This window comes from Peromyscus maniculatus, chromosome 1 (genome assembly GCF_049852395.1).
Source record: "Peromyscus maniculatus bairdii isolate BWxNUB_F1_BW_parent chromosome 1, HU_Pman_BW_mat_3.1, whole genome shotgun sequence".
Taxonomy (NCBI): domain Eukaryota; kingdom Metazoa; phylum Chordata; class Mammalia; order Rodentia; family Cricetidae; genus Peromyscus; species Peromyscus maniculatus.
In genome coordinates this window covers 190,658,122-190,681,885 of record NC_134852.1, presented here as the reverse complement: position 1 = coordinate 190,681,885, position 23,764 = coordinate 190,658,122, and the positions used below count along the sequence as shown (strand labels likewise).

The following is a 23,764-nucleotide window of genomic DNA, read 5'->3' as shown; positions in this document are numbered from 1 at the left end:
ATGGTGGATAGACTTGATGGCTCCTGGCAAAATCGAATTAATAATTATAACCCTTTGCACCTTGTCTGGTGGTAAGCCTTCTGCCCTCCTTTTCTGGAGACATAGTCTCACTATATATCCCAAGTGGGCCTTGAATTCATAATCCCTTTGCTTCAGCCTCCGGAGTACTAGGATTACAAAGGTGTGATACCCTGCCCAGCTAATGATGGCAAGAGTGTGCTACCCTGCCTAGCTAATGGTCACCTTTCATGAGGAGGTCAGGATATTCTTAGGAGCAGGGTTCAAGATGTCAGAAAATAACACCTTTCAGAACTGTTTTGATTGGTATTTTATAATTTTAAAAACTGTTGAAATGGGAACAAAACTTTAGGGATCTCTCAAGTAGCATTTTTCATGAAAAAAAAAATGGATTCTGTGAACAAATTAAGAAAAACATTGACAATGGGTTTCCATACTGCAGGATTTCTCATAATCTCTAATATATTTGTTATGAACCTCCAAGAGGCAGATATGGCTTATAGATTTATTGGACCACAGAATCCTTTTTGTTTCAAGGGATACATTAACATTTTATTAAAAAGGTGCAGCAGAGCTTGAGAGTTGATCTAAAAATAGCTTTCTTATTTAATTCACTTACTTTGAATTCAAGCAGATTTAATTATAACCATATTTTTGTGCTGTGTATATTCATTTATGTGTTTGTGCCAATCACATCTGTATCCATACAAACTCTTTCTTAGAGCTAGAGACAGTTCTCCTCCACCCCTGTGTATCTGTGGTGTGTGTGTGTGTGTGTGTGTGTGCGCGCGCGCGTGCGTGCGTGCGTGCGTGCGTGTGTGTGTGTGTGTGTGTGTTTGTGCATATATGTATTAGAGGTGCACTCACCCATGTGTGCATATGTGGAAGGTCACAGGTCAATGTTTGGTGTCTTCCTCAACTGCTTCTCCACTGTTTTGAGACAAGGTCTCTCACTGAACCTGGAGCTCGCTGATTTGGCCTGACTGCCTAGCTAGTGAGCCCCAGGCTCTGCCTGTCTGGGCTCTCCAGTGCTGAAGTTACAAACAAATGCCTGCCACTAGGTCAGGCTTTTTACAAGGGTGATAAGGATCCAAACTCAATTCTCCATGCCTGTGCAGTCAGTGCAGCACCCAGAGAGGCCTCTCCCCAGCCATACCCCCTTAGGTTTGTGGGGGTTTGTTTGTTTGTATATTTTGGGACAGGGTCTTACAATGTAGCTGGGCTCAGTCTCCTGATCCCCCACCTTAGCTTCCAAGTGCTGGGATACCAGATCAGCACCACCAGACCCAATTTATTTTATTGTCTTATTTTACAGTTAGGAACAATGAGAATACAGGGAAGATGATGGGTTCGGCTAGTTAAATAATGGCAGGGCCTAGATTAGAATTAATCATTGTGATTCCGTGCTTTCACTCTGAAGGAAAAGAATCCCCCTTTTAGAGGATATTTAGTATACTCAGTACTAATGCTAAGTTTCTTAAATACATGATCACATTTCCTTACTAACAAACCTGTGATTTAGATACTTTTCTTATTTACAAGTAAAGGAATTAAGGACTAGCTACAGTTTAGCATACAATCTCAAGTCTCTTAGTAACAAATTGGAGTTAACACTACTAAGACTAGTCAGAGCATTTCTTCATAAACTCCTCCATTTCTGTTGCTCTTGGTTGAAGCAGTTTAATGTTCTACTCAATATTGTTAGGCTCTTCGTACCTGTAATGTTGTCATAATTCCGGAAGGTCTTCTCTACATGGTCCCATTCCAGGAAAATGCATTTTCCAGTAAAAGGCTGAGCAATGACTACATATTCATCATTCATATAAGAAAAAGTGTCTATGGACAGTGACTGATAAGGTAGATCTTGGGATTTTGCAAATTCTGCAAAAATAGGAAAGGAAGATGAATAAATGTGAGATAATACTAATGCCTCACACTTCTTGGCCAGATCCCAAATACTCACAAGAAATATATTTATTTCAAAGAAATAGTAAAATGGCAATTCTGCTGTTTTAAAGCATATAAAGTTTTAAAGGTTCATAATGTTTCACACATTAAATTTCTTAGATGGTTCTTAACATATTAAAAAAATCAATTTTTATACTTGCAAAAACGTAGCCCTTTAAACAATTTTCTGCTGTAAAATGGGTTTCCATACATTACCTGTAATGATACAATCAAAATCCTTGGGGGAGAGGCTATTGATTTTGCGTTTCTTATATTCCGGGGGGCCTTCACAGTAGATGTCTTCCACAGTCGCATTGGTGTGGCCAAGCCATTCCACCAGCCACTTCAATTTACAGTCACAATTAAATGAGTTCCCTCTCAGGTCCCTGAAACAGAAACCTCTGCTGCATTTGCAGTACATGGGCCCTGTCATGACCCAAGCGTGTCTTCAACTTATTCAGCATTACCCTGTACCTGCTCTATCATCCATGTTGAACTTGACTGTCCATTCTGTTTGGGCTCAGAGTGATCACAGAGCACCCTTACAGGCCACCCAAGAACCTCATAACCTATTCTCGTTTGCATTCAGTGGTTTCTTAGACTAGAAGAGTGGACTCAATGGAAATAACACCTAAGTCATATGTATAAGTCACGTTTCTCTATAGGGACCCTAAAGAAATGTAAAGAGAAACAGGTATAGTTAATTTTAATGTTTTGTTTACTCCAACACATCCAAGATTTCATCATCTGGGTGTGTAATCAATATAAACACTATAAACACAGCAAATTGATTAAGCAATACTCTATTTTTTCTCTCTCTTTTTTTGGTATTATCTTTAAAGTCTTCTGTATAGTTTATATTTATACCCCAATTTGGATGCTAAATTCTCATCCGAAATACATGATCTGTACTTAGAGTTTATAAAGTTTATTGTTCAAAAATAGATTCGTATATCAAAGTTTCCCAAATGTGATTATTTTCTAATATATTAAGATGAAAAAAGTTCATTTAAATCTTAAAAAAATTAAGGATTCTGAGTGTAGCCATGCATGGTTAGCCTATTGAAAGGTCAGGGCTCAATCCCTAGGACAAAAAAAAATTAGATAGATAAATAAATGTAAAACTTAAAATTTGGTGCCTCATTTGTACTAGTAGACATTCTAGGGACCCTGTAGCTATGAGCATCCAGCAGCTATGTTATTGGGTCTAGAGGATAGAGTGTAAGGATTGCTGTATGATATTTAATTAAATCCAGTGAGCCATTGGCTTTTCTTCTTCATAGACATAGTTAATCCTGACCCCATTAAAGTGATCTATAAATTCCACTTTAATGAGAAATGACTTTGCCATAGTAGAGTTAATGCAGACATAATACCTACAATAGCCCATGCCTGTAATAAACTATATGGCAGAGTTTAAATTTCCATGCATGGCCCTGACTCACCAAGCTTTCTGTTTATTTATTTTGCCTCTGTGAAGGTCTTCCATTTCTTTTCTGGTCACACAGAATTCAGAAGATAGGTGCTGCCCATTCTTCATGCAGCACATAAATAATTTTAAATACATGAGCATTTAAATATTTCTTAAAGAATATGTTCATTAAGAAAATCAACAAGAAATCCACTAAAGGACAAGTTATCATGAATCCTTGTACTTCTGAGATAATCCTTGATTTGGGTTAAGCTCATTCTGGGATTCCCTGGGGGACTGAGCCAGATTTTAAGTGTTACTTTGACACAGCACGAGACAGAGGCCCCAGCATGAACTACACCCCAAGTCAGCCATGGGGTATCATCTAACTTTCAAAACATTCCCCGAAGTGACCTCATCCCAAGAGTGCCAGCCCTTCTGGGTATTGTAAAGCAGAGCAGACAAGAGATGTGCTGGGTCTTAAGGAAGGTTCTTGATTCTGGCACCTGCTTGGATATAAATCAGTTTTCAGGAACTGGGAAAGAAGGCATGACAGAGGAGTTGGGGACAACTGCAAAGGACAAAGAGGATTCATTAGCTTCTTGATTTGAGGTTAAATTCTGGGCTTAGAAGAAAATTCTTAACTCAGGTTTTTTTGTTTTGTTTTGTTTTGTTGTTATTAGAGAAAGCTGTTTTGGAGATATCAATATAAATATATATTCTCTGTGTGTGTTATTATATTTACCTTCTTTATTGGTTCCATCAAAATCTTAAAAAGTTATTTAAGCTTCATGATATATTTATATTTATTTAATTTTCTTTCTATATATTCAATAACAAAGTAAGTGATAGTAAAAAAAAAAAAAGTTCTCATACATGTTTTCATTTTGGTTCCTATATTCTACTTTATGAGATTTAAATGCCCTGCTAACTTTCTGGAAGAGATTTAAGGACTAAATTGCTTAGGGGAGGATTGGGCATATAGAACTTGCTTACAGCAAGAATATACAAATTCCTCCTCACGAAGATCTTTCACTCTGAAGCTTAAAAGTCAAAGTTTGAAAGCTCTTTTGTTTGAAAAGGGGTCAAAAATAATTAAGTTCATTCCCTTCCTGGGGCTTAAGCCAAATTCCTGGGGATTAAGCCTAGAGTTGTTGTTCAGGCTAATGAGAGAAAAGGCAAACTCCCCTCCCTTCCCCCACTTCCTGCTCGGTTCTGTTGCCTGACCAACCCATGGGTGTAACCTTTCATCTGAGTCTGTCATTTTTCCCAGACTCCCTTGTGTTTGTCTTTGTAGCCCTACTTCCTGCACCTCGTGAGAAAAAAGAGATCTTGAAATTTTTGTGGACGTCTCCCCTTTCCAGGTTCCCTCAGTGACCCTTATGACCGCCCCTTACAGACAGTCACACATTTTGACAAAGTAATGCCCGGGTACTGTGCATTTAGAATTTCCCAGGCTAAATCATAAAGAATTCTAACATTCAATCAATGCAGATTCAAGGGTGAAGTCAATTAAAAATATTCTAATTTTAACACCAATTAAAAATACTAATCTTCAATATCTCACTAATCATTTTAAATTAGTTAATCAGTGATTTCTTAGGTCCTCTTACACATTTGTTAAAGAATCCAGGCCTTTGAAAATATCTTTTGGGAGTGTCTGGAGATTGTTGTTTGCGAGACTCCTGGAAAGAAAAAAAGTGATACAAAAATATAGTGAAAAACTAAATAAATGCCATTTATGATAAAATTTACTTATAAGTTCTTTTTAAAAATCATTTTCAGTCTATTAAATTAAACGTAGTACTTTTGTTTTCCCAAGATACTACTCAAATTTCTGTTGTTGAATTTCCAATTCCTGATCTCTTGGCTTCAACATCCACTTAGCATTGACGTAACACTTGATATGTCTTGATACTGACTTGAGACAAGAGCGATAATAAACCATCAGCAGAGTGGTGCCTGCGCATCCCTCTTTGAATTCCCAACCCGAGGCTCATGCTCTCACAGATCCAGCTTAGAGGTGGCTTCCCAAGGATGAACGAGCACACCAATAGTAATGTTCACCGCCAAATGCCCTCCCTCTTCTGGCTAGGACTTCGACTTCCTCTCCCCACCTCTCCCTGCTTCAGAGAGCAGCTAAACTTCCAATTCCTTTGTCTTCACGTCCTTTCTTCTTTCCAAAGGACGTTCCCTTGTTTCTGGCTTTTGCTTTTTTGCTTCAGTCTTTCCGTCTTGGCAAAAAGCTTCCTCATTAATGTCCCTTCACCCATCCTCTTTAATTATTCCGGTTTTCTGATTCTTACTTTGTTATCACAGAGTTATTTTCTTTCTCTTCCTTGTCTCTGCTTTACACATGACTAGAATGAGTCTGATAATGGTTAACAAACAGGAAATAGTTCTGGTGGTAACAAGGTAAGAGAAATGTATACACATGACAGAAAAATGGACACGATCAAGCGCTGGGAAGGGAGCCAGGTACTGCCACTTTTTTGGGTTTTGCCAGCACATTTAATATATTTTTCAGAACAATATTTAAAGCTAAAGCAGAAAAGCCTCTTGTTTGTCTCAAAGATCTTTGAAAATTCTCTCAACATCTTTTGTAAGACAAATTGCTAAACGGTTTTATTAATAAAAATAAATAAATAAACAGAGCCGGATATTGGGGTTAAAACCAAGAGATCAGAAAAGCAGAAAGAAGCCAGCCATGTTTTCACCACTTGGAGATCCTTAGCCAAAAAAGAGACCTACTTCCTGTATACCCACGCCTATATGCCTTTCTGTTCTGCCATCTCATTTCCTCTCTCCACCCAGCTATATCACTTCCTCTTCCTGCCCAGCTCTGTCACTTCCTGTTTGTACAGATCTCCAGACCTTTATTGTTAATGCTGGGATTAAAGGTACATACCACCACATCTGGCTCTGTTCCCCAGTGTGGACTTGAACTCACAGAGATCCAGGCAGATCCCTGCCTCCCAAGTGATAGGATTAAAGGTGTGTTGCTGTGGGATGTTCTGTATGTTAAATGTGTTGCTCTGATTGGTTAATAAATAAAACACTGATTGGCCAGTAGCCAGGCAGGAAGTATAGGCAGGACAAGCAGAGAGGAAAATTCTGGGAAGTGGAAGGTTGAGGCAGAGAGATGCTGCCAGCCACGCCATTAGAAGATGTTAAGATACTGGTAAGCCACGAGCCACATGGCAACTTATAGATTTAAAAAAATAGGTTAATTTAAGATATAAGAACAGTTAGCAAGAAGCCTGCCACGGACATACAGTTTATAAGTAATATAAGTCTCTGTGTGTTTACTTGGGTCTGAGGAGCTGTATGACTGGAGGTTGAGAGAGATTTTTCCTGACTGTGGGTCAGGCAGCACCAGAAAAACTCTAGCTACAGCGTGTGCTACCATTGCCTGACTCCTATGTTTAATATAGTGGCTGACTTTTTCCTCTGATCCTCAGATAAACTTTGTTGGGGTGCACAGATAAAATGTCACCACAGTCCTTTCAAAACATTCTTCAAGGTTCTCTTTGTCTTTTACCTCCTCTACTTAAATATGAAATTGTCTACATTTAACCATTCATGGGTTTTAGAACTTACTTTACAGTTAATTATGCCATTTTGTTGGTTTTAGAAATTACTACTAGATGCCAAAACTTTTTTCAATGAACCATGGAATGTAAGAATGGGAAAAGAGTAGGAAGTTCAAGTCTCCTTAGCAATGGGTTTGGTAATGAAGGGCACAGTTTTGCAGTCGGTCTGAGCTGGGTAGACATCAGCACTCCGCCACTTTGTAGCTGGATGACTTAGATGCTGCATCTTTAGAATCATGCTACACTGGTGTGGAATATCTTCTCCAGGCTCCTGTGTTAGAGCCTTGGTCCTCAGCGTCTGTTCTGTTATTGGGAAATGGTAGAAATTTTAAGCAGTGGGGCCTGGTGGGAGATCCCTTGGGATGTATCCTTGAAAGGTGACTGTGACTCTGGTCCCTTCCTATGCTGGTTAAGTTTTGTCAAGTTGACAAAAGCTAGAGTCATCAGAGAGGAGGGAACCTCGATTGAGAAAATACCTTCATCCGATTGGCCTGTAGGCAGGCCTGTGGGACATTTTCTTGATAGATGATTTCTGTCAAAGTGTCCAGCCTATGGTAAACAGTGCCATCCCTGGGCAGGTGGTCCTTTGATATGTAAGAAAGCAGGCTGAGAGAGCCATGGAGGAATAAGCCAATAAACAGCATGGCTAGCTTCTCCTTCAAGTTCCTGCCTTGGCTTCCTTCAGTGGACGGTGACTGGGATATATAAGCCAAATAAACTCTCTCCTCCCCAAGCTGCTTGTGGTGGTGGTGTTTATCACAGCTATAGAAAAGTAACTAACACACTTTCTATTTCTCTCTGTTTTGTGGCTCTTCTGACGAATTCCTCCACACATTCCCATCATGATATCCTGCCATAGTCACAAACCAATCATGAACTTGAAACCCCTAAAAATGGAAGCAATGTGAGCCTCTCCTCTTATAAGGTGATTATGACAGGTGCTTGCTACAGTGCAAACAAAACAAAACAAAACAAAAAACAACTAACTAAAATACAACCTTTCTAATTTTCATTTTAAAACGAAAAATAACTACCGAATCTCAAAGATTGTTAGAAAAAGAAAGTGAAAATAAAGAGAGAAAATGAGATAGCCTAGGATGATATTTGGTATTGGGACTGCTCTAAAGAAAACAAAAACAAAAACAAACAAACAAACAAACAAACAAACAAAAAAACAGAGCTGGCATGGGGAGGGAAAAGATAAAGTCTCCTGTATACACATCGTCCAGGAAGTAATATTCAGAAAATGGACTACATGAATGAACTGTCGTGGCTGCCCATGTATTGTGAGATAAGGGATGATGTGAAGGGTTAGTCACAGAGTAGGATGGCACCCGTGTCTAGGTTTGATGAGCAGTAAGACTGAGAAAGCTGCCTGGACTAAGAAACAGACTAAGAAGAGACATGGCGGGACATGAAGAAGGTATTCCTGTGCCTTCAGCTCTGGACTGGCTTTCAGATAGATTCTCTGGGTCTCTGGGAAGCCCTGGAGCCATTAGGTTGCATTTAGATGAACAGAACACAGGCAGAGGAGTGTGAGAAGAGAATAACCAGGAGAGCAAAGCTGATAGAGCCTGGGAATCACTCTACAGAAAACTGAATGGGTTCTGAGAAAGAGTGTGCTTCTAGTGTAGGCTGACAGGCAGGTGTAGAAAAATACATCACAGGGCATGGGAGGGGATCGGCAAGACTGTAACCGTGAGGTGGGTCAGAATGAGGGCCATGGGCCAGTTAAGGGTGTTGAACGATTCTTGAATGAGGAGAAATTGGAAATACCAGCATTCCGTTGCATAAGCAAGGGAAGTTCTTTCATCTGCCATTGTCTGCAGCTGTGAAGAACTGGGGACAAGCAACATCTCTGTTAATAAGGGAACATGAAAATAAGCAATGGTTCACAATTAACACAGGACATTTTGTAGATTTACAAAAAGGGGGCCGACTTCGATGCATTATAAAAGGCCTGGGTGAAAGTAAACACAGAGAACAGTACATAGAGCACGGTCTGCAGGCAGAGAGGACATAGGTGTACAGATGTACAAAGGTCTAAGGAGAGAGATACACACTGTTGATGGAGGCTGTCCCCTTGAGGCACTGCTGTGAGTACTGTGCCTTGTTAAAGCCAGCAGTGAAGACGGCCTGGGGCCTCCAGAATCCATTGCAGGCACCTGAGGGCCACAGAGGAGAGATGCCTAGGGCACCAGGGTGGAAAGGGGGCAAAGGTTCTTTGCGGCTTGCTCACCATTTGATTTTTACCAGAAGAGTGAAGAGAATGAGATCTGGGGCCAATCAGGCAGCTGGGACAGACACAAAGCCCGAGACAGCACTGTTTGCTTTAAGATCAGCGTTCCATCAGGGTTGTTGGGATTATGGTGACCTCAGGTTTCACCTCAGCATCAACTTTTCCAAGCCGCATTACATTTTCTCAGCACCCCCCCCCCCCCACACACACACACACGTCCCCGCCTGCCAGCTTCACAGAGCAACAGTTGTATATTATTCTCTTCCTCAGTAGAAGTTCTGGTTGAAAGGCCTGATGTAGCTCTGACCCCCTGCATCACTTAGTTCAGGACCAGTCTGAGCCTCATCATGGTCAGGAGCATGCCCCTGCCAACCCATCCTCTCTGGGTGTCTGTTACCACATCTGTGAGAAACTGAGAAGGGAATGTAGGTTTCATTCACTGTGACAATTAACAAACTAATGGCTTTTTCCCTACTCCTTTGCCATGGAGTCTAGGAAAACTTCTGTGCCTGCAAGGGAATTTTTAAGGCTTATGTGTGTCAAGATCCCAAAATGGGTCTTTTCTTCTTGTTATAAAAACTAATGATGCTTAATAGCTACGCACTTTAAAAGATGTATTATTAATCTGTGTGTGTTCCTGTTTGAGGGCATGACTGTGTGTATGAGTCTCTGTGTGTAAGCCTGTGCATGTGTGTGTGCCTACGTGTGTGTCTCTGTGTCTGTGTGTGTATATGTATGTGTGTGCGTCTGTGTGTCTGTATGTTTATATGTGTGTGCGCCTGTGCATATGCCTGTGTTTGTGCATCTGTGTCTGTGTGTATGCCCTCTGAGGTCAGGAGAGTGTGTCAGATCCCCTTGGACCTAGAGTTATTGGTGGTTGTTAGCTGGTTACCCAACATGAGTGCTGGGAACTGAATTCCAGTTCTCTGGAAGAGCAACAAATGCTCCTTAACTGCTGAGATATCTCAATTTAGGAGGGTGGAACCATCTTTTCTCTCTTTCTTAGTAAGAAAACTCTATGGCTTAGTAGTCCTAAAGATCTGTCTTTTGCTTTTATTGACACACATACCACTACATATACCCATATACTAATTATTTCGCCACATTAAGACATTTTTGAAAGTGCAAAAATTATTTTTTAAAACAATGAAGGAGAAAAATAATCACCATAGCTAAGCCTTATTCTCATCAGTAATACAGCCACCAAGAACAAATGATTCTGGGAGCCACATCACTGGTCCTGTGCTCCATCTTCCCATCACTAGCACAGCTACCTAGAACAGTGATTCTGGGGGCCACATCACTGGTCCTGTGCTCCATCTTCCCATCACTAGCACAGCTACCTAGAACAGTGATTCTGGGAGCCACATCACTGGTCCTGTGCTCCAAGCTCTCTAGTCTTTGCAGTTCTTTAGAGCGATGGCTTGTGGGAATGGAACTTCGAACTGGGGTCTAGAACTGGGGTCTAGACCCCCTTTCTCTTCAAAGGTCTCTTCATTGGGATACTCTGGTAAGTGCAAGGGTTAAATCAGAGCCAAGTGTTAATACTGTGAGAACTTTTTTTAGGAATAAGAGGAAGAAAACTGAGGAGTGTAAAAGAGAAAGTGGTCTGGGGACCCAGGTGGCCTCCTGAGGTGTCAGTTGGCTTTCAGCTGCCATGATCTGAGGAAAACTAGGGCCTTGCTTTGACCCAAGCCAGCCTCCATCAGATTCACTATCAGGTTCCACAAATCAGCTCCAGAGTGCAGTGGAAACTGGTGTGAGCTGAGAATGGGAGGCAGGCTTGAGTTCTGGCAGTTTTCTATGAAGTCAGTTCTCTTAGGTCAGGATGATCTCCAAATTCTAATCCTGATCTTAAATCACATCTTTATACTTTTCCTTGTGAAAGGATTACGGCTTCATCTTTAACAGTAATCAGATGACTCTGGAAGCAGTACTTTAAGCCACATGGTTAAGAGTCATTGCCTCTGACAAGGTATTTTTTTAGGAAGTAGAGAGACATGAACTACCAGGTGGGGCTAGTAGAGGGGTGAAGATGGACAGGAGTCGGGGGAAAGCATTTCCTCACGATTAGCTACCCCAAGGATGGTTCTGCTTTGAGAGATGGAAGAATGTGTTAGTGCCCTCAGTATATACTGCCAAATGAATAAAGAATGTGGGGGGGGGGCAGGGAGGAAGGGGGTGGATCAGGGAGGGAGGGAGAGGGAGAGGGGCAGGAAGGGAGGGAGGGAGAGGAGCAGGAAGAGGGAGGGAGGAAGGGAGTGAATCAGGGAGGGAGGGAGAGAGGGAGGAAGGGGAGGAAAAGAGGAGAGAAGGAGGGAGGGAGGAAGGGAGGGAGGCAGGGAGTCTGGAGTGGGTAGAGAAAAGTCTCTTATCCAGACATAGCAAAAAGCAGGTGACAATTCTCTAGGATTCAGTCATGTGGGCTTCAGCCCAAAGACATTATTTAAATTAAATCATTTCCAAGAGATACCACACTAAATACCAAAACCAGGTTAATTTTTCACCCTTTTAATACCATTAGCATAGGACTTTGGGGATTAAACTTCTTCATGAGCTTGAAGGTACAAACCATAAGAGCATATTTAACTTTAAAAAAAAAAAAGATTTACTTATTTATTATGTATACAGAAGAGGGTGCCAGATCTCATTACAGATGGTTGTGAGCCACCATGTGAGTGCTGGGAATTGAACTTGGGACCTCTGGAAGGGCAGTCAGTGCTCTTAACCTCTGAGCCATCTCTCCAGCCCAGCATATTTAACTTTAAGATCTGAATAGCTAGTGTAGATTTGAATTTTTCTAATGAGCAAGCATTATTTTTGTAATTTGGAATAAAAGAATAGTTTATGGGCCACGATAACAATTTGCTAAACATTGTGCTGATATCTGATAATAGTCAGTGAGCCTTTCTCCCTCTAGTAACCCATTACTGGACAGTAGCTATGGACAAGTGGAGCCAGGGCTCTGCATGGGTATGCCAAAGTACTGGAGACCTAGTGTCAGCAGTCTATATGCCGTGGAGTAGCTGCTGGCTAATGAGGATTGCCTGGGGGTAGGAAGGATGTCTACAATAGCTCCCAAGCAAGGTCACCTCATGTGGTGGCTTGAAAGAAAATGGCCCCCAAAGGGAGTGGCACTTTTAGGAGGTATGGCCTTGTTGGAGTAGGTGTGGCCTTTTTGGAGGAAGTGTGTCACTGTGGAGACAGACGTTGAAGTCTCATTTATGTTTAAGCCACGCCCACAGACCACTTCCTGTTTCCTGAAAGTCAAGATACAGGACACTCCACTACTTCTCCAGCACCATGTCTGTCTGCATGCCACCATGTCCCACCATGATGACAATGGACTAAACCTCTGAGAATGTAAGCCACCCCGTTTAAAGGTTTTTTCTTTATAAGAATTGCCATGGTCATTGTGTCTCTTCATAGCAATAGAAACCCTAACTAAGACACCCCTGATCTCTAAATCAGTTAGGAGGTCTTCATTTTAGCCTTATTGTTGATGCATGTGTGAGGATGTAGTATGATATGATGGGTAAAGGAGAATTTCCGTTGCCGGACTGCCTAAGTTCAAAACCTGGGGCAATCCATTAGCTTTCCTGTTCCCAGATTGCTCATATGCATAATGCTGGTGTTGGTAATTTGTAAACTGATGGTGAGGGTTGGGGCTGCAGCTTGGAAAGTAGAGTGCTTGCCTAGCATGTAGCTCAATTACTAGAATGCTTGGCTGAATGTGCAAAGTCCTGGGTTCAAGCCCCAGCACTGCATCAACCAGGCATGGTAACATGCCTGTAATCCCAGCACTTGAGAGGTAGAAGAAGGAAAGATCAGAAGTTCAAGATCATCCTTAGCTACATAGTGAATCTGAGCCCAGCTGGGGCACATGTGCCCTTGTCTTGAAAAGAAAAAAAAAAAAGAATTGACTTGGAACCTGACTGATTACAGAGGATCACTGCTGATCTCGGCCAGAGCTGTTCCAATGGAAAGGACAGTGAGTGACACCACATGGGTCCTAGGTGTCAATTAGCACTTCTCAGGTATGCCCAATCGAGAGGAAAGGAGTCACCATTGTCCAGTGACGCCGGCTACTAAATCCCAGTTAACTCAGCTCACAGGGAAAATCCTAATTGTTAAAAACGAGTTTATCTTCACTATTAGTGAAGACAGCAAGGCACTTGGGAACGCTCAGGCTTGTTTGATGAGTGGATAGCTGCGAAGGGAGCCTGGTGAGCGGGAGGGCGCGGGGACGCTAACCCACCAGTCCTGCACCGGGACTGCAAATGCTGCCATGTTCTGGTGCTCTCGTTGCAGTGCATAGCAGACTAGAATGTCAGCGTGTGAAGCTGCAGACTCCCAGAGACACAAGCCCAAAGTGAGGATGGTTGCAGGGGGGTGGGAGCACCCCAGATGGCTGTGGGTGTTGCTTTCTTAGCAGCACAGCCCCGTGGCACTGAAACAAATGTGCTGTCTGAGCCAGTCTAGTCTGCCATAGCGGCAGTTTTCCAGTGGGTGCCATTGCCATAATCAAAGGTTTTCTCAGGCCAACCACCAGGACACCAAGGTGGATACAAGGATGGGAAGAATGGCTGTCTGCCTTCCAGAACGCCTGACCCTAGCCATTAGCCTTGTGACTAGGCGTTCAGTGGGGGCGATGGCCCAGGTGTTCTGAGGGATGAGTTCTAGGTAGACTCTGAGCTGAAGCTACACTTTCAAGAGCCTCTGTTGGCTGTAGAACCGTCACTATGGGGAAACTGGGGGACAGGGAGGGCATGTGTGAGAGCAGGTCCATAGCATGTGGAGGTGGTGGTCCCAGCCATGAAAATTCACAGTGCTGTCTGCTTTTTACTTAACCCTGTGTCTTGGCACACAGAAACATACACTACAGGTCCCTTGCCACATGATGCCATATGCTACCTTAGAATTCTGACAATAAAAAGGCCATCACTAGAACTGAGCCAATCCCAGTGGTCTACCCTAGAATCTCCCAAAACTGTAAGCCGAGTCCTCCAGTATTTAGTTAGAGTTATAAAAGTATGCCTGCATGATATTAGGGCACTCAGAATAAAGCAATTCAAAGAGTGTCTCAATACTTAGCAGCTTTTATACGGCAGGCCACTATGTCTGGCTTTTTTTTTTTTTTTTAATGTGCTTTCTGGGGTTTGGACTGAGAACCTCATGCATACAAAACAAGCATCTTACTGGACTGAGTTATCTGCTGTGACTTTCAAGTTGTCTGCAAATGCCCTTTAGTAAGTAAAACTAGCAAAGCAAATATATTTTTAAAAAGTGATAAAAATTCTTTGCAGCAGATCTAATAACAGGCCAGAATGGAATGAGTTTGGTTTAAAAGTGTGCATCCAACTCCAACTCTCTGCATTTGGAGAATGGGAGGAAAGGTGAGGCTCTTCAGGATCTCTTTCCTTCTTCTTTTCAAATATTTATTACATTTATTTATTTGTGTATATGTATACAGAAGCCTGTATGTGTGCATGCACACATCATTGTCTATGTGTGGAGGTTGGAGGATAATTTACAAATAGTTGGTTCTTCCCTTCCACCATGTGGATCTTAAGATCCAATCCAGGTCATCAGACTTAGCAGCAAGTCCCTTTACCCACTGAGACATCTTGCTGGCTCCAGGATCCCTTTCTTGTCTCAAATCTACATCATGCACCAGGATCTGGTCAGCTCAATGACAGCTCCCTGGTTCTGCTTTAACTGACACAGAATGGCCTTCACTGGATGCCTTGCTGAAGACCTGGGCAACTTCTGGCTTTGTTGCTGATGAGAAGGGGCAGCGTCCACTCAGGGCCTAATTTACGCTTTCATTTTCATGGCTCCAGGAGGGCCATGTCACTGCCCACTCTTTCCACAAGGTCACTTGGAGACTACAGTGAGGTAAGAGTGTGAAACCGCTTTATAATTCTTCCTGTGGTGTACACAGGCTAGAGGGCTTGCTGACAATTCCTGGCTGCTTAAATGCTTGCCTTTCAATTGGAAAGACCTGGTCAAAGGTGGAGAAAGCGCTCTTTGAAGCCTAAAACCTTAAAAAAAAGAAACTAATGGCACAAAGAAATGCCATGTTTCTTGATAAGCAGTAAATAGTGGAAAATGAACTAGACGTGTTGAGCAGGCAGAGACATTTGGATTGCAAAGGCTGCCTGCTCCAGCCTCAAAGGGAAGAGGGAAGCAGGAAATACACCTTCAAGAAAAGCATAATTTAGAAACAAGCGTAAAACCTGAACACAATGACATGGAGTGAGAAAATATTTGTTTATCCAGTTCCTCTTCCTGTTCCAGGAGGGGGTCCTTCAAGCTGGGATGAATCTCACCCATCTTCACGGTTCTTACTCCTTGTAAAGCTTAAACTGCACTCTAGCAATGACTTAGCATGGCCCACTTGTTGTTGTCACTTCATAGATCAAAATAATAACAGTATCATGGATTAGGTAAAGATGCAATAGATCCATCTGTTTGATAAATGCCTGCCCCCAGTGACACACCTCCTCCAACAAATCCACACCTCCTAAGCCTTTCCAAACAGTTCCACCAACTAAAGACCAGGTATTCAAATGTATAATCCTAATGGGGGCTAGTCTCATTCAAACTACCATTACATAAGGTAGGGAATATCCATTTCACCTTTTGTGTGTTTATTATTTTTTTTATTTTGTCTGAATAAACATTCTGCAGAACTAGACTCTATGATAAAAATTATATCATATTAATTCTGTTCCACAGCCATCTTCATGTCATATTATATCACTGACAGGAAGGGAATTGCAAATAGTGTTTGCATTATAATGACCCTAGACAAGTCTTGAAAGAACAGGATTGGATTTCATAAAATACATTTGGCTCTCAGCTTCCTCTTGTTACAATCCAAACAGCAAGAGACAATGGGACCTGGTAGGCATAGCAGGATGAACACATGAGACACACTAGAAAGTAGGTTCACAGGACAAGTGTTACTCTGCTTCATCAGGGTTTAGAACAGAGCTGGGCTGAGGAACTCTGAGATTAGCTCAGGATTGACAGAATGAATATAACACATAGATTTCTTACATCATCAGCACAGATGAGGCTCATTTTAGGTATGTAAGAAATCACTATTGAATGATTGAGTGGCCCGTCCAATTCAGCTACTGAGTGGGCGTTTTTTATTATTATGTAAGGAATCAGTTCAATAATCATGTCTCCTGCGCAAGATTCTGTTTCTGATCTGGGCCTGGTGCTGCAGGCCTGTAATCCCAGCTACTCAGGTATTTGAGGCAAGAAGATGATAAATTCAAGGCATGTCTAGACTATAGAAAAAGTTCAAGGCCAACCTGGGCAACTTAGTAAGATGCTGTCTCAAATAAATAATAAAGCTGGGAAGTGGTGGTACACACCTTTGATTCTAGCACTTGGGAGGTAGAGACAGGTGGATCTCTGTGAGTTCAAGGCTAGCCTGTTCTACAGAACTAGTTCCAGAAGAGCCAAGGCTACACAAAGAAAGCCTGTCTAGAAATAACAAAAATGAAAAAATATAAGTGAATAAAAAAATGGGGTTCAGGGATGCAACTCAGTGGACGCTACCACTGAGCGTTTCAAATGTATAAGGCCTCAGGTTCAATTTCTTCATCTCTAACGTGGGTAAATGTTATATCTCTAATGTGTATTTTCCTTAAAACTCTCTCCCTGCCCTCTTAAGAGGTGGAAGAGGCTAGAAGAAGAAATTTAAGTGGTTTGTGTGGTTGAGGGTTTTCCCTTCCACACTATGCCGTTCCAGACTGGGTCACTGCCAGCTGAAGACTTGCTCTTTACATTACAGATTAATAAGGAACAGCCCTTCCCTCTACCCGCTAGGTGCTGGTTACATCCATGTTGTGACAAGGAAGAATAGCTCATATTTCTAATGTTTCCTGGGAGACAAAAGTTGTCTCTTGTTTAGAATGACTGCTGTATCTTTAATCGCCCTTGGAATAATTAAGTATCTTGGGTTATAAAATAGACAGTTCGAGCACTATATAGACACTGCCTATGGCTACATCTGGTTTAAACACATATTAAGTCAGGACTTACACAGTGAGAAAAGAGCGCGGCAAATACCAAATTAAAGGCTAAAGTCAACTGATAGTTCTCCAAAGATGTAGATAATGAAAGTTATTTCAGTCATCTTATTTCCCTACATTAGAGTGCTTTTCTAATTATGCTCCATCTGGGCTAAGAATAGTAACCATCATCAATTTCCTGAGTACATGGTGACATATGACAGAGAGGATGGCAAATGTGCATGGAGAGAAAGAATTTGAGTTCTTAAATTTTCATGGGCTCTCATAAAATGGGTACCTTAATCTTAGGTACCAAACTGAATTCATGAGCTCAAAAACAAAGGCTAGGATACGTAGCTCAGTGGTAGCGTGCTCACCTAGAATGTACAAGGCCTCTCATGTTTGATCCCAGGACTGCAGAAACGCGAATAAACCCAAATCAGCCAAACAAACAAAGCTTGAAAAATAATAGCAACATCTATACTCACAGGTGAATTAAAGACTTGAGTCCCCGGAAAGTATGTCTTGAAATGGACTTGATATTGTTGTTTTCTATGAATCTGCAAGAGGTGACAACGGTTTTGGTCAGACAGCCATCGTAACTGAGGAGTCCCTGTCCTGAATTAGTGTGGGGGCGGGGGAAGTTGTCTTACTTACAAATATTCTAGATGTGGAAGACCAATAAAAGCATCATCACTGATCACATCAAAGGAGTTCGATGTGAATAACCTGCCCAGAGAGAGTACACAATGAGAACAGTGAAAGTGTCAGCCTGCTGATCTTTGCCGCTCTCATCTCTCAGAGAAACGGGTGAAGGTTGACACGGATAAATGTCTGCTTTCTATAGTGTTGCTTCTACAGAAAACCTTGTCTCCTCCTGAAACGCTCGCTGAAGGGGTGCCTGCAGCCCCTCTCTTCAGGTCATAGGGGTCATACATCCTAGGAAGCATTTGGAGAAACAAGCTTTTTTTTTTTTTTTTTTTTTTACTACGATGAAGACACTAGTGATCGTTTTCATGTGAAAACTTCTGGAATATTTTGACAAGGTTAAAATAATGGGGCATTGGGAGTTTGATACTGGGAATTGTAGGGGAATATGTAACCCCATTATGCTGCGATCGCTTGAGGCAGTTATAATGCGTGGACAGTGGTCATGATCACCAGCTAACCTTCTTTGAAAACAGGACGGGCTGAAAATGGGAAATGATGACACTTAGGAGGCATTGGAGGCCATTTTATTACTAAATAATTAAAAGGAACACTTTTACTTGAACAAATTTATTGGCATTTTCAAAATCCACAGGGATCTGGCTTGAAAAATCACTGAGGTCAAAGGACGTCAACAAATCTGTCACCACACCCTGTTGAACTCTTTGAAGAGGTTGCCAGTTTTCTAATTGAAAACCTAGAAACAGGTATTTTTAGGCTAAATAATTGGATTGTGTGCCAGACGATTTAATAACCGTGTAATAATTCTGTTAGTAAACCTTGCGATGTTTTTACTTTGAGAGTGTAGGTTAAATGTAATTGCCAGTAGTTTGTCAAGCGACTCCCCTCTGAGCCCGCTAACCAAGGAGATTAAACCAGGAGATTTTACTTTCTGAAGTATTTTGAAATGAGTAATCAGGGGAGGGTAGACATGGACTGAGTAGGAACTGATAAGTTTTGAAGCTGAGGGATGGGAACACAGGTGTGAATTTTATGGTCAGCTCTATTTTTAGAGACGAGATTTTTCCATTAAAAAAAAAAAAATAGAGGTGGAGGACGAAGCAGCCAAGTGAATCGAAGTGACGTCTTCTGTTTTTCCCCCAAACTATCAATCCTGGAATGGTGTTGAGTTCACTGCTAATCCCTCCTCCCTCTGGCGTCATGGCTTTTACTCAAGTAATTCACTAGACTCTGAAAAGCCAAGACGCATATTACAGCCTGTACTTATTAAAATGAAGCCCAAGGTTCATGACTCCCATCACGACTCTGGTAATTGTCTCCTCTCGTTTTATGGTTTTGGAAAGCAACCCGAAGCTCAGCCTTGCTCCTCAGTAAGCTGACGCCCAAAGGCTTGAGCAGGCTCTGGGGCTTTGTTTCTGTCCTTAAGGGCCGCAGCGGGGCTGAAGAGAGGGACAATACAGCAGAACAGATGCAGGTGAGTGCCTCTCGGCCTCAAGAGTTTGCAAACTGCCCTGCGCTTCACCAGGGGCTTCATCATCCCACACTCCAAACTGCCAGAAGAAATAGCCTTTATCGCTGCCACCCTTTATGTCAAATCAGAAGCAAGGTGGACTGAGAAACAGTTATCAGTGGGCATCTCTAGGCAGGTCACAGAAATGAAAGATAGGATTTCTTCTAGAATTTCTGTTGGCTTGTTCAGTACTTACCTTAGTACTTGTGATAGTAACTGTTTTACTATGAATACTGACCAAATATTTGTTGAACAAAGAGGCTTTCTCTGTTCAGCACATTGCTAGATTACAATATTGGATGTAATTTTAAAGCAAGGTCTTGCCTTTATTTGTTTTTGTGCCCCCAACTCTATCCCATTTCCTGGTTTTGAAAAAAAAAATGTTTGGGGAACCAAATTTCAAAGATTAAAACCACTGGCTAAAACTATAACTACAAGCAAAATATCCTAAGGAAAGAAGTCAGAACACAGTAAAGCACATGCTATGTGGTTAACATAGAAAGAACAAATCTATGCAGGTAGACATCAGTGCAGTGGTTGTTCTTGGAGGGACATTCTAACTGAAAGTGAACACAAAGGCTGCCTCTAGGGTGAAAATAATACTTGGCTTCTTAACTTGGGTGCTGGACACAAGGGCGCTTGTTTGTAAAAAAACAAACACAAAGCCATTGAGAAGTAGTATACTTGTGATGGTGACTATTTCTCTATGTATAATTATACTTCAATTTAATTTTTTCTTATAAAAGCTAAAAAAATTCCTCCAACTAAGATAATAATAAATATCATAGCTTTTTAATTCTAAATTCAATAGTAGTTTCTATGAACATGAGATTATAAAATTATGCATATATTCAAAATATACTTGAGTGGCTTATTCATTTTATTATTCAATATAAACTTGAAAAGACTCATGAATAGATCACATTCTATGAGGAAAATAAAACTTAAATCCTTAATTTTTATAGAGTCTTAGAAATATATTTTATTCTACCAGGCAGTGGTGGCATACACCTTTGATCCCAGCACTTGAGAAGCGAATTCAAGACCAGCCTGGTCTACAGAGCGAGATCCTGGACAGCCAGGGCTATACAGAGAAACCCTGTCTTGAAAAACCAAAATAAAAAGTAAAGGAATAAATAATTTTATTTCAATATTATGATTTGTTATTAAATCATATAAATCAAGTATTCTACTGTCTCTACTAAGGGAAATAATACACACCCTAGCCCATGTTCATACACAACAGTTCTGAGGCTAAGCAGAATGGTTGTGTTTTGTTTTACATAACTTCTGGCCCTTTCCATGGATTATTAGGACAAGAAAGACATAGTTTTTCCCTCAGAGGAGCCAGTTCCTAGATTGGGTAGCATTCCATGATCCAAACAGCCTGGCTCAGAAAGGTATTGGCTAAGACAATGATACTCTTCTTCAGTTTGTGGACTTGGAAGCTGGAACAGTCAGTCTACAGAGGAACTAAAGCTCTTGTATCAATGATAATTGACGTGTGTGCAAGGACCACATATGAACTGACCACATATGGAGCCCTCACAAAGGGAAGAGTGATAGAGGCCGTGTGGGAAGATGCCTGGATCCGTGTTGGATCCAAACAGTGCTTTCCAATCTTGGATGCACTTGGAATCACCCAAGGAGCTTAAAAATACCGACAACTCATTCCCACTCTCAAGGATTCTGGTTAAATTCTACACTTGGAGTGTGGCCCAAGCTATTTTAAAGCTGCCTGAGTGGTGCCTGCAGCCAGGGTGCATAGAGAGAAGCTTCTGGGTCAGTTGTGATACCCCATGCACTTGTGGTGACCAAGAATCCTCTGATCTTTGTAACATTGTTGTGGGCCATTGAAGGGCTATGGGTTTCCCTGTCCCCCAAAATACACATAATGAGAGTATGCAATAATATGAATCAGATAGGACAACCGTCATCACAAGAGCCACGTCCTCGAGGTGTTTGTGGGGACCAATGTACAGTCTGAATGGTCTTGTTACCCTGAGCAGAGATCAGAGGGCTGGGCTAACAGACTTGCCAGGAGATATCCCAGTTCATAGAGGTCACATATGGTTTGCCTCTGTCGCAGTCCCGTAAGACCTCTGAAGCCTCTGCCACTTCCTCTCTTTCTGGGCAAGGAAGAAACTAGGCCTGGGGGTAGATCAGGGATGTGCCTTGACCTCTCTAACTCCCTCTAAGGGATAAGCATTTTTTTAATATGTCATGAAGCAGGCTGTGGGAATGGTGGGGACGATTTATTTATTGCATGGCTCCACTATCGGGTCCAGGCAGGCACCAGCTCATTTAAACTGGTAGTTATTGCCTTCCTACCACTCTACACTTGTCAGCCTCCTGCCAGGAGCATCTCACATGGGCTTCAGAACAACCATGGGAAGGTGGTAGATCCAGTGTTGCTCTCTGTCTAACAGGAGGAAAGGGAGGTCCAGAGAGCTACCCAAGGCTTTGTTAAAAATCTTGAGGCCTAAGACCCCTTAGTCCTGCACCTCTTCCTCATACTGGGTGGCTTCTCCGTGTGGGGTCCAGATGCTATAACAACAAAACAACAGTATTCTGGTGAACAGCCGCCACACAGCTCAGCTCGCATAGCCTTACAAGATATGATTAAATGATACTCTCTTTTTGGAAGGAATTAAATGATCAATATAAGTAATCTCAAAAATCACATCAAGAGGTTATCATATCAGCCGGGCGGTGGTGGCACACGCCTTTAATCCCAGCACTCAGGAGGCAGAGGCAGATGGATCTCTGTGAGTTCGAGGCCAGCCTGGACTTACAGAGTGAGTTCCAGGAAAGGTGCAAAGCTACACAGAGAAACCCTGTCTCGAAAAACCAAAAAAAAAAAAAGAGGTTATCATATCAATCTCTGTTGTCTTTTTTTTAAAATAGAGCATTTTAAAAATTTGAATGCAATTTGCACATGATATACATGTCTCATAAAAGTTCAGGAAAATAGAGAAGAACTTAAAAAGTAGAGAGCACTACTAGACTACCCAGGTACTGATATGCATACACATAACACCTATCACAGATGTGATATCTGCACATGTATGTTTATCAAGTTGACAAAAGCTGTGTATTGCTCTGTTTTTCTTTTTTCTTTTTCTTTTCTGTTTTGGAATTGGGGGTGGGTTGGGAGGTCTCACCTTACAGTTAACACTGGCCTAGAATATACTTTGTAGTCCAAGCTGGCTTTGAACTTGTGATCCTTGTATCCTAGCCTCCCAAGTGCTAGGATTACAGGTGTGCATCACACCCCAACTTGATTTGTGTGCTCTCCATTTTTTTTATCATGAAAACTTTTTTCATGATGATGTTTTAGTGATATAGTTTAATGGATAGCTGAGTTTTGTATCGTGGCATGCTATAATGTAGGCGTCTAATGAGAGTTCCAGTTTTTAACTATCTACCACAACCCCCTATGTATGCAAACACCTTCCCTGTCTCTGTTTCCCTAGGATGGACTTAGAGCAGATTTCTGGTGGATTAAGGATGTTTTTAAGTCCCTAGCTTTTATGCAAGCTTTGCAAATCACATGTCCAACTCTGGAGTACAAAAAGGCCCATTTCATCATCCCTCCACTAACATTTAATTTATCACTTTTTTCCTGTGAAATCATGACTTCTTAATCCACTTGGGACTTAGACCCATGTATAATGTAAAGTAGGTCACTTCCTTGGTTCTTTCCTAAACATTATTCTGCTTTTTGTTAATAAAGGATCTCTACCTTGTAAGTGTTATTCTTTCCAAATGGCCACCATTTTACTAGTTTTTTTCCTTCCAATATTTATTGTACCCACTACTTCTTAATTTAAAAACTGTTTTCATTTTTTCGTTATTATTTATTTTGTCCTAATTTCCTTCTGGTATTTATTGAGTTTAATACTCAATTTTATTTTTATTCTTTTTGTATAAAGATGAAAACATATAGAAGTATGGTTTCACCACTGTGTAAAATATCGAGCAAATTTTGATTTGTAATAGGCTTTAAATTACGTTTTATTTAACCATTATTTAGAATAATATTTTCTTTCTTCCTTCCCCGTCCTTCCTTTCTTCCTCCCTCCCTCCCTCCCTCCCTCCCTCCCTCCCTCCCTCCCTCCCTCCCTCCCTCTCTCTCTCTCTCTCTTTCTTTCTTTCTTTCTTTCTTTCTTTCTTTCTTTCTTTCATTCTTTCTAGACAAGGTCTCACTATATAACCCTGGCTGGCCTGGAACTCACAAAGATCCATCTGCCCCTGCATCCTGAAAATATTATGATTAAAGGTATGTACCACCATGCCCAGTTTAGAATAATATTTTTGAAACTGCCTGTTTTAAAAAGAAAT

At 41.5% G+C, this 23,764-nt stretch overlaps 1 protein-coding gene across 1 annotated transcript in view; it reads right to left on the bottom strand.

The window, feature by feature from the left end:
- Lgi1 (leucine rich glioma inactivated 1) overlaps positions 1 to 23,764 on the bottom strand; it is a 42,111-nt gene that overhangs the window by 5,169 nt on the left and 13,178 nt on the right. The window contains exons 3-7 of the mRNA XM_006976631.4: positions 17,899 to 17,970; positions 17,730 to 17,801; positions 4,990 to 5,061; positions 2,182 to 2,351; positions 1,735 to 1,899 (exon numbers count right to left, since the gene is read on the bottom strand). Coding sequence (XP_006976693.2) covers positions 1,735 to 1,899; positions 2,182 to 2,351; positions 4,990 to 5,061; positions 17,730 to 17,801; positions 17,899 to 17,970 — 551 coding nt within the window. The remainder of the gene's footprint in view (positions 1 to 1,734; positions 1,900 to 2,181; positions 2,352 to 4,989; positions 5,062 to 17,729; positions 17,802 to 17,898; positions 17,971 to 23,764) is intronic.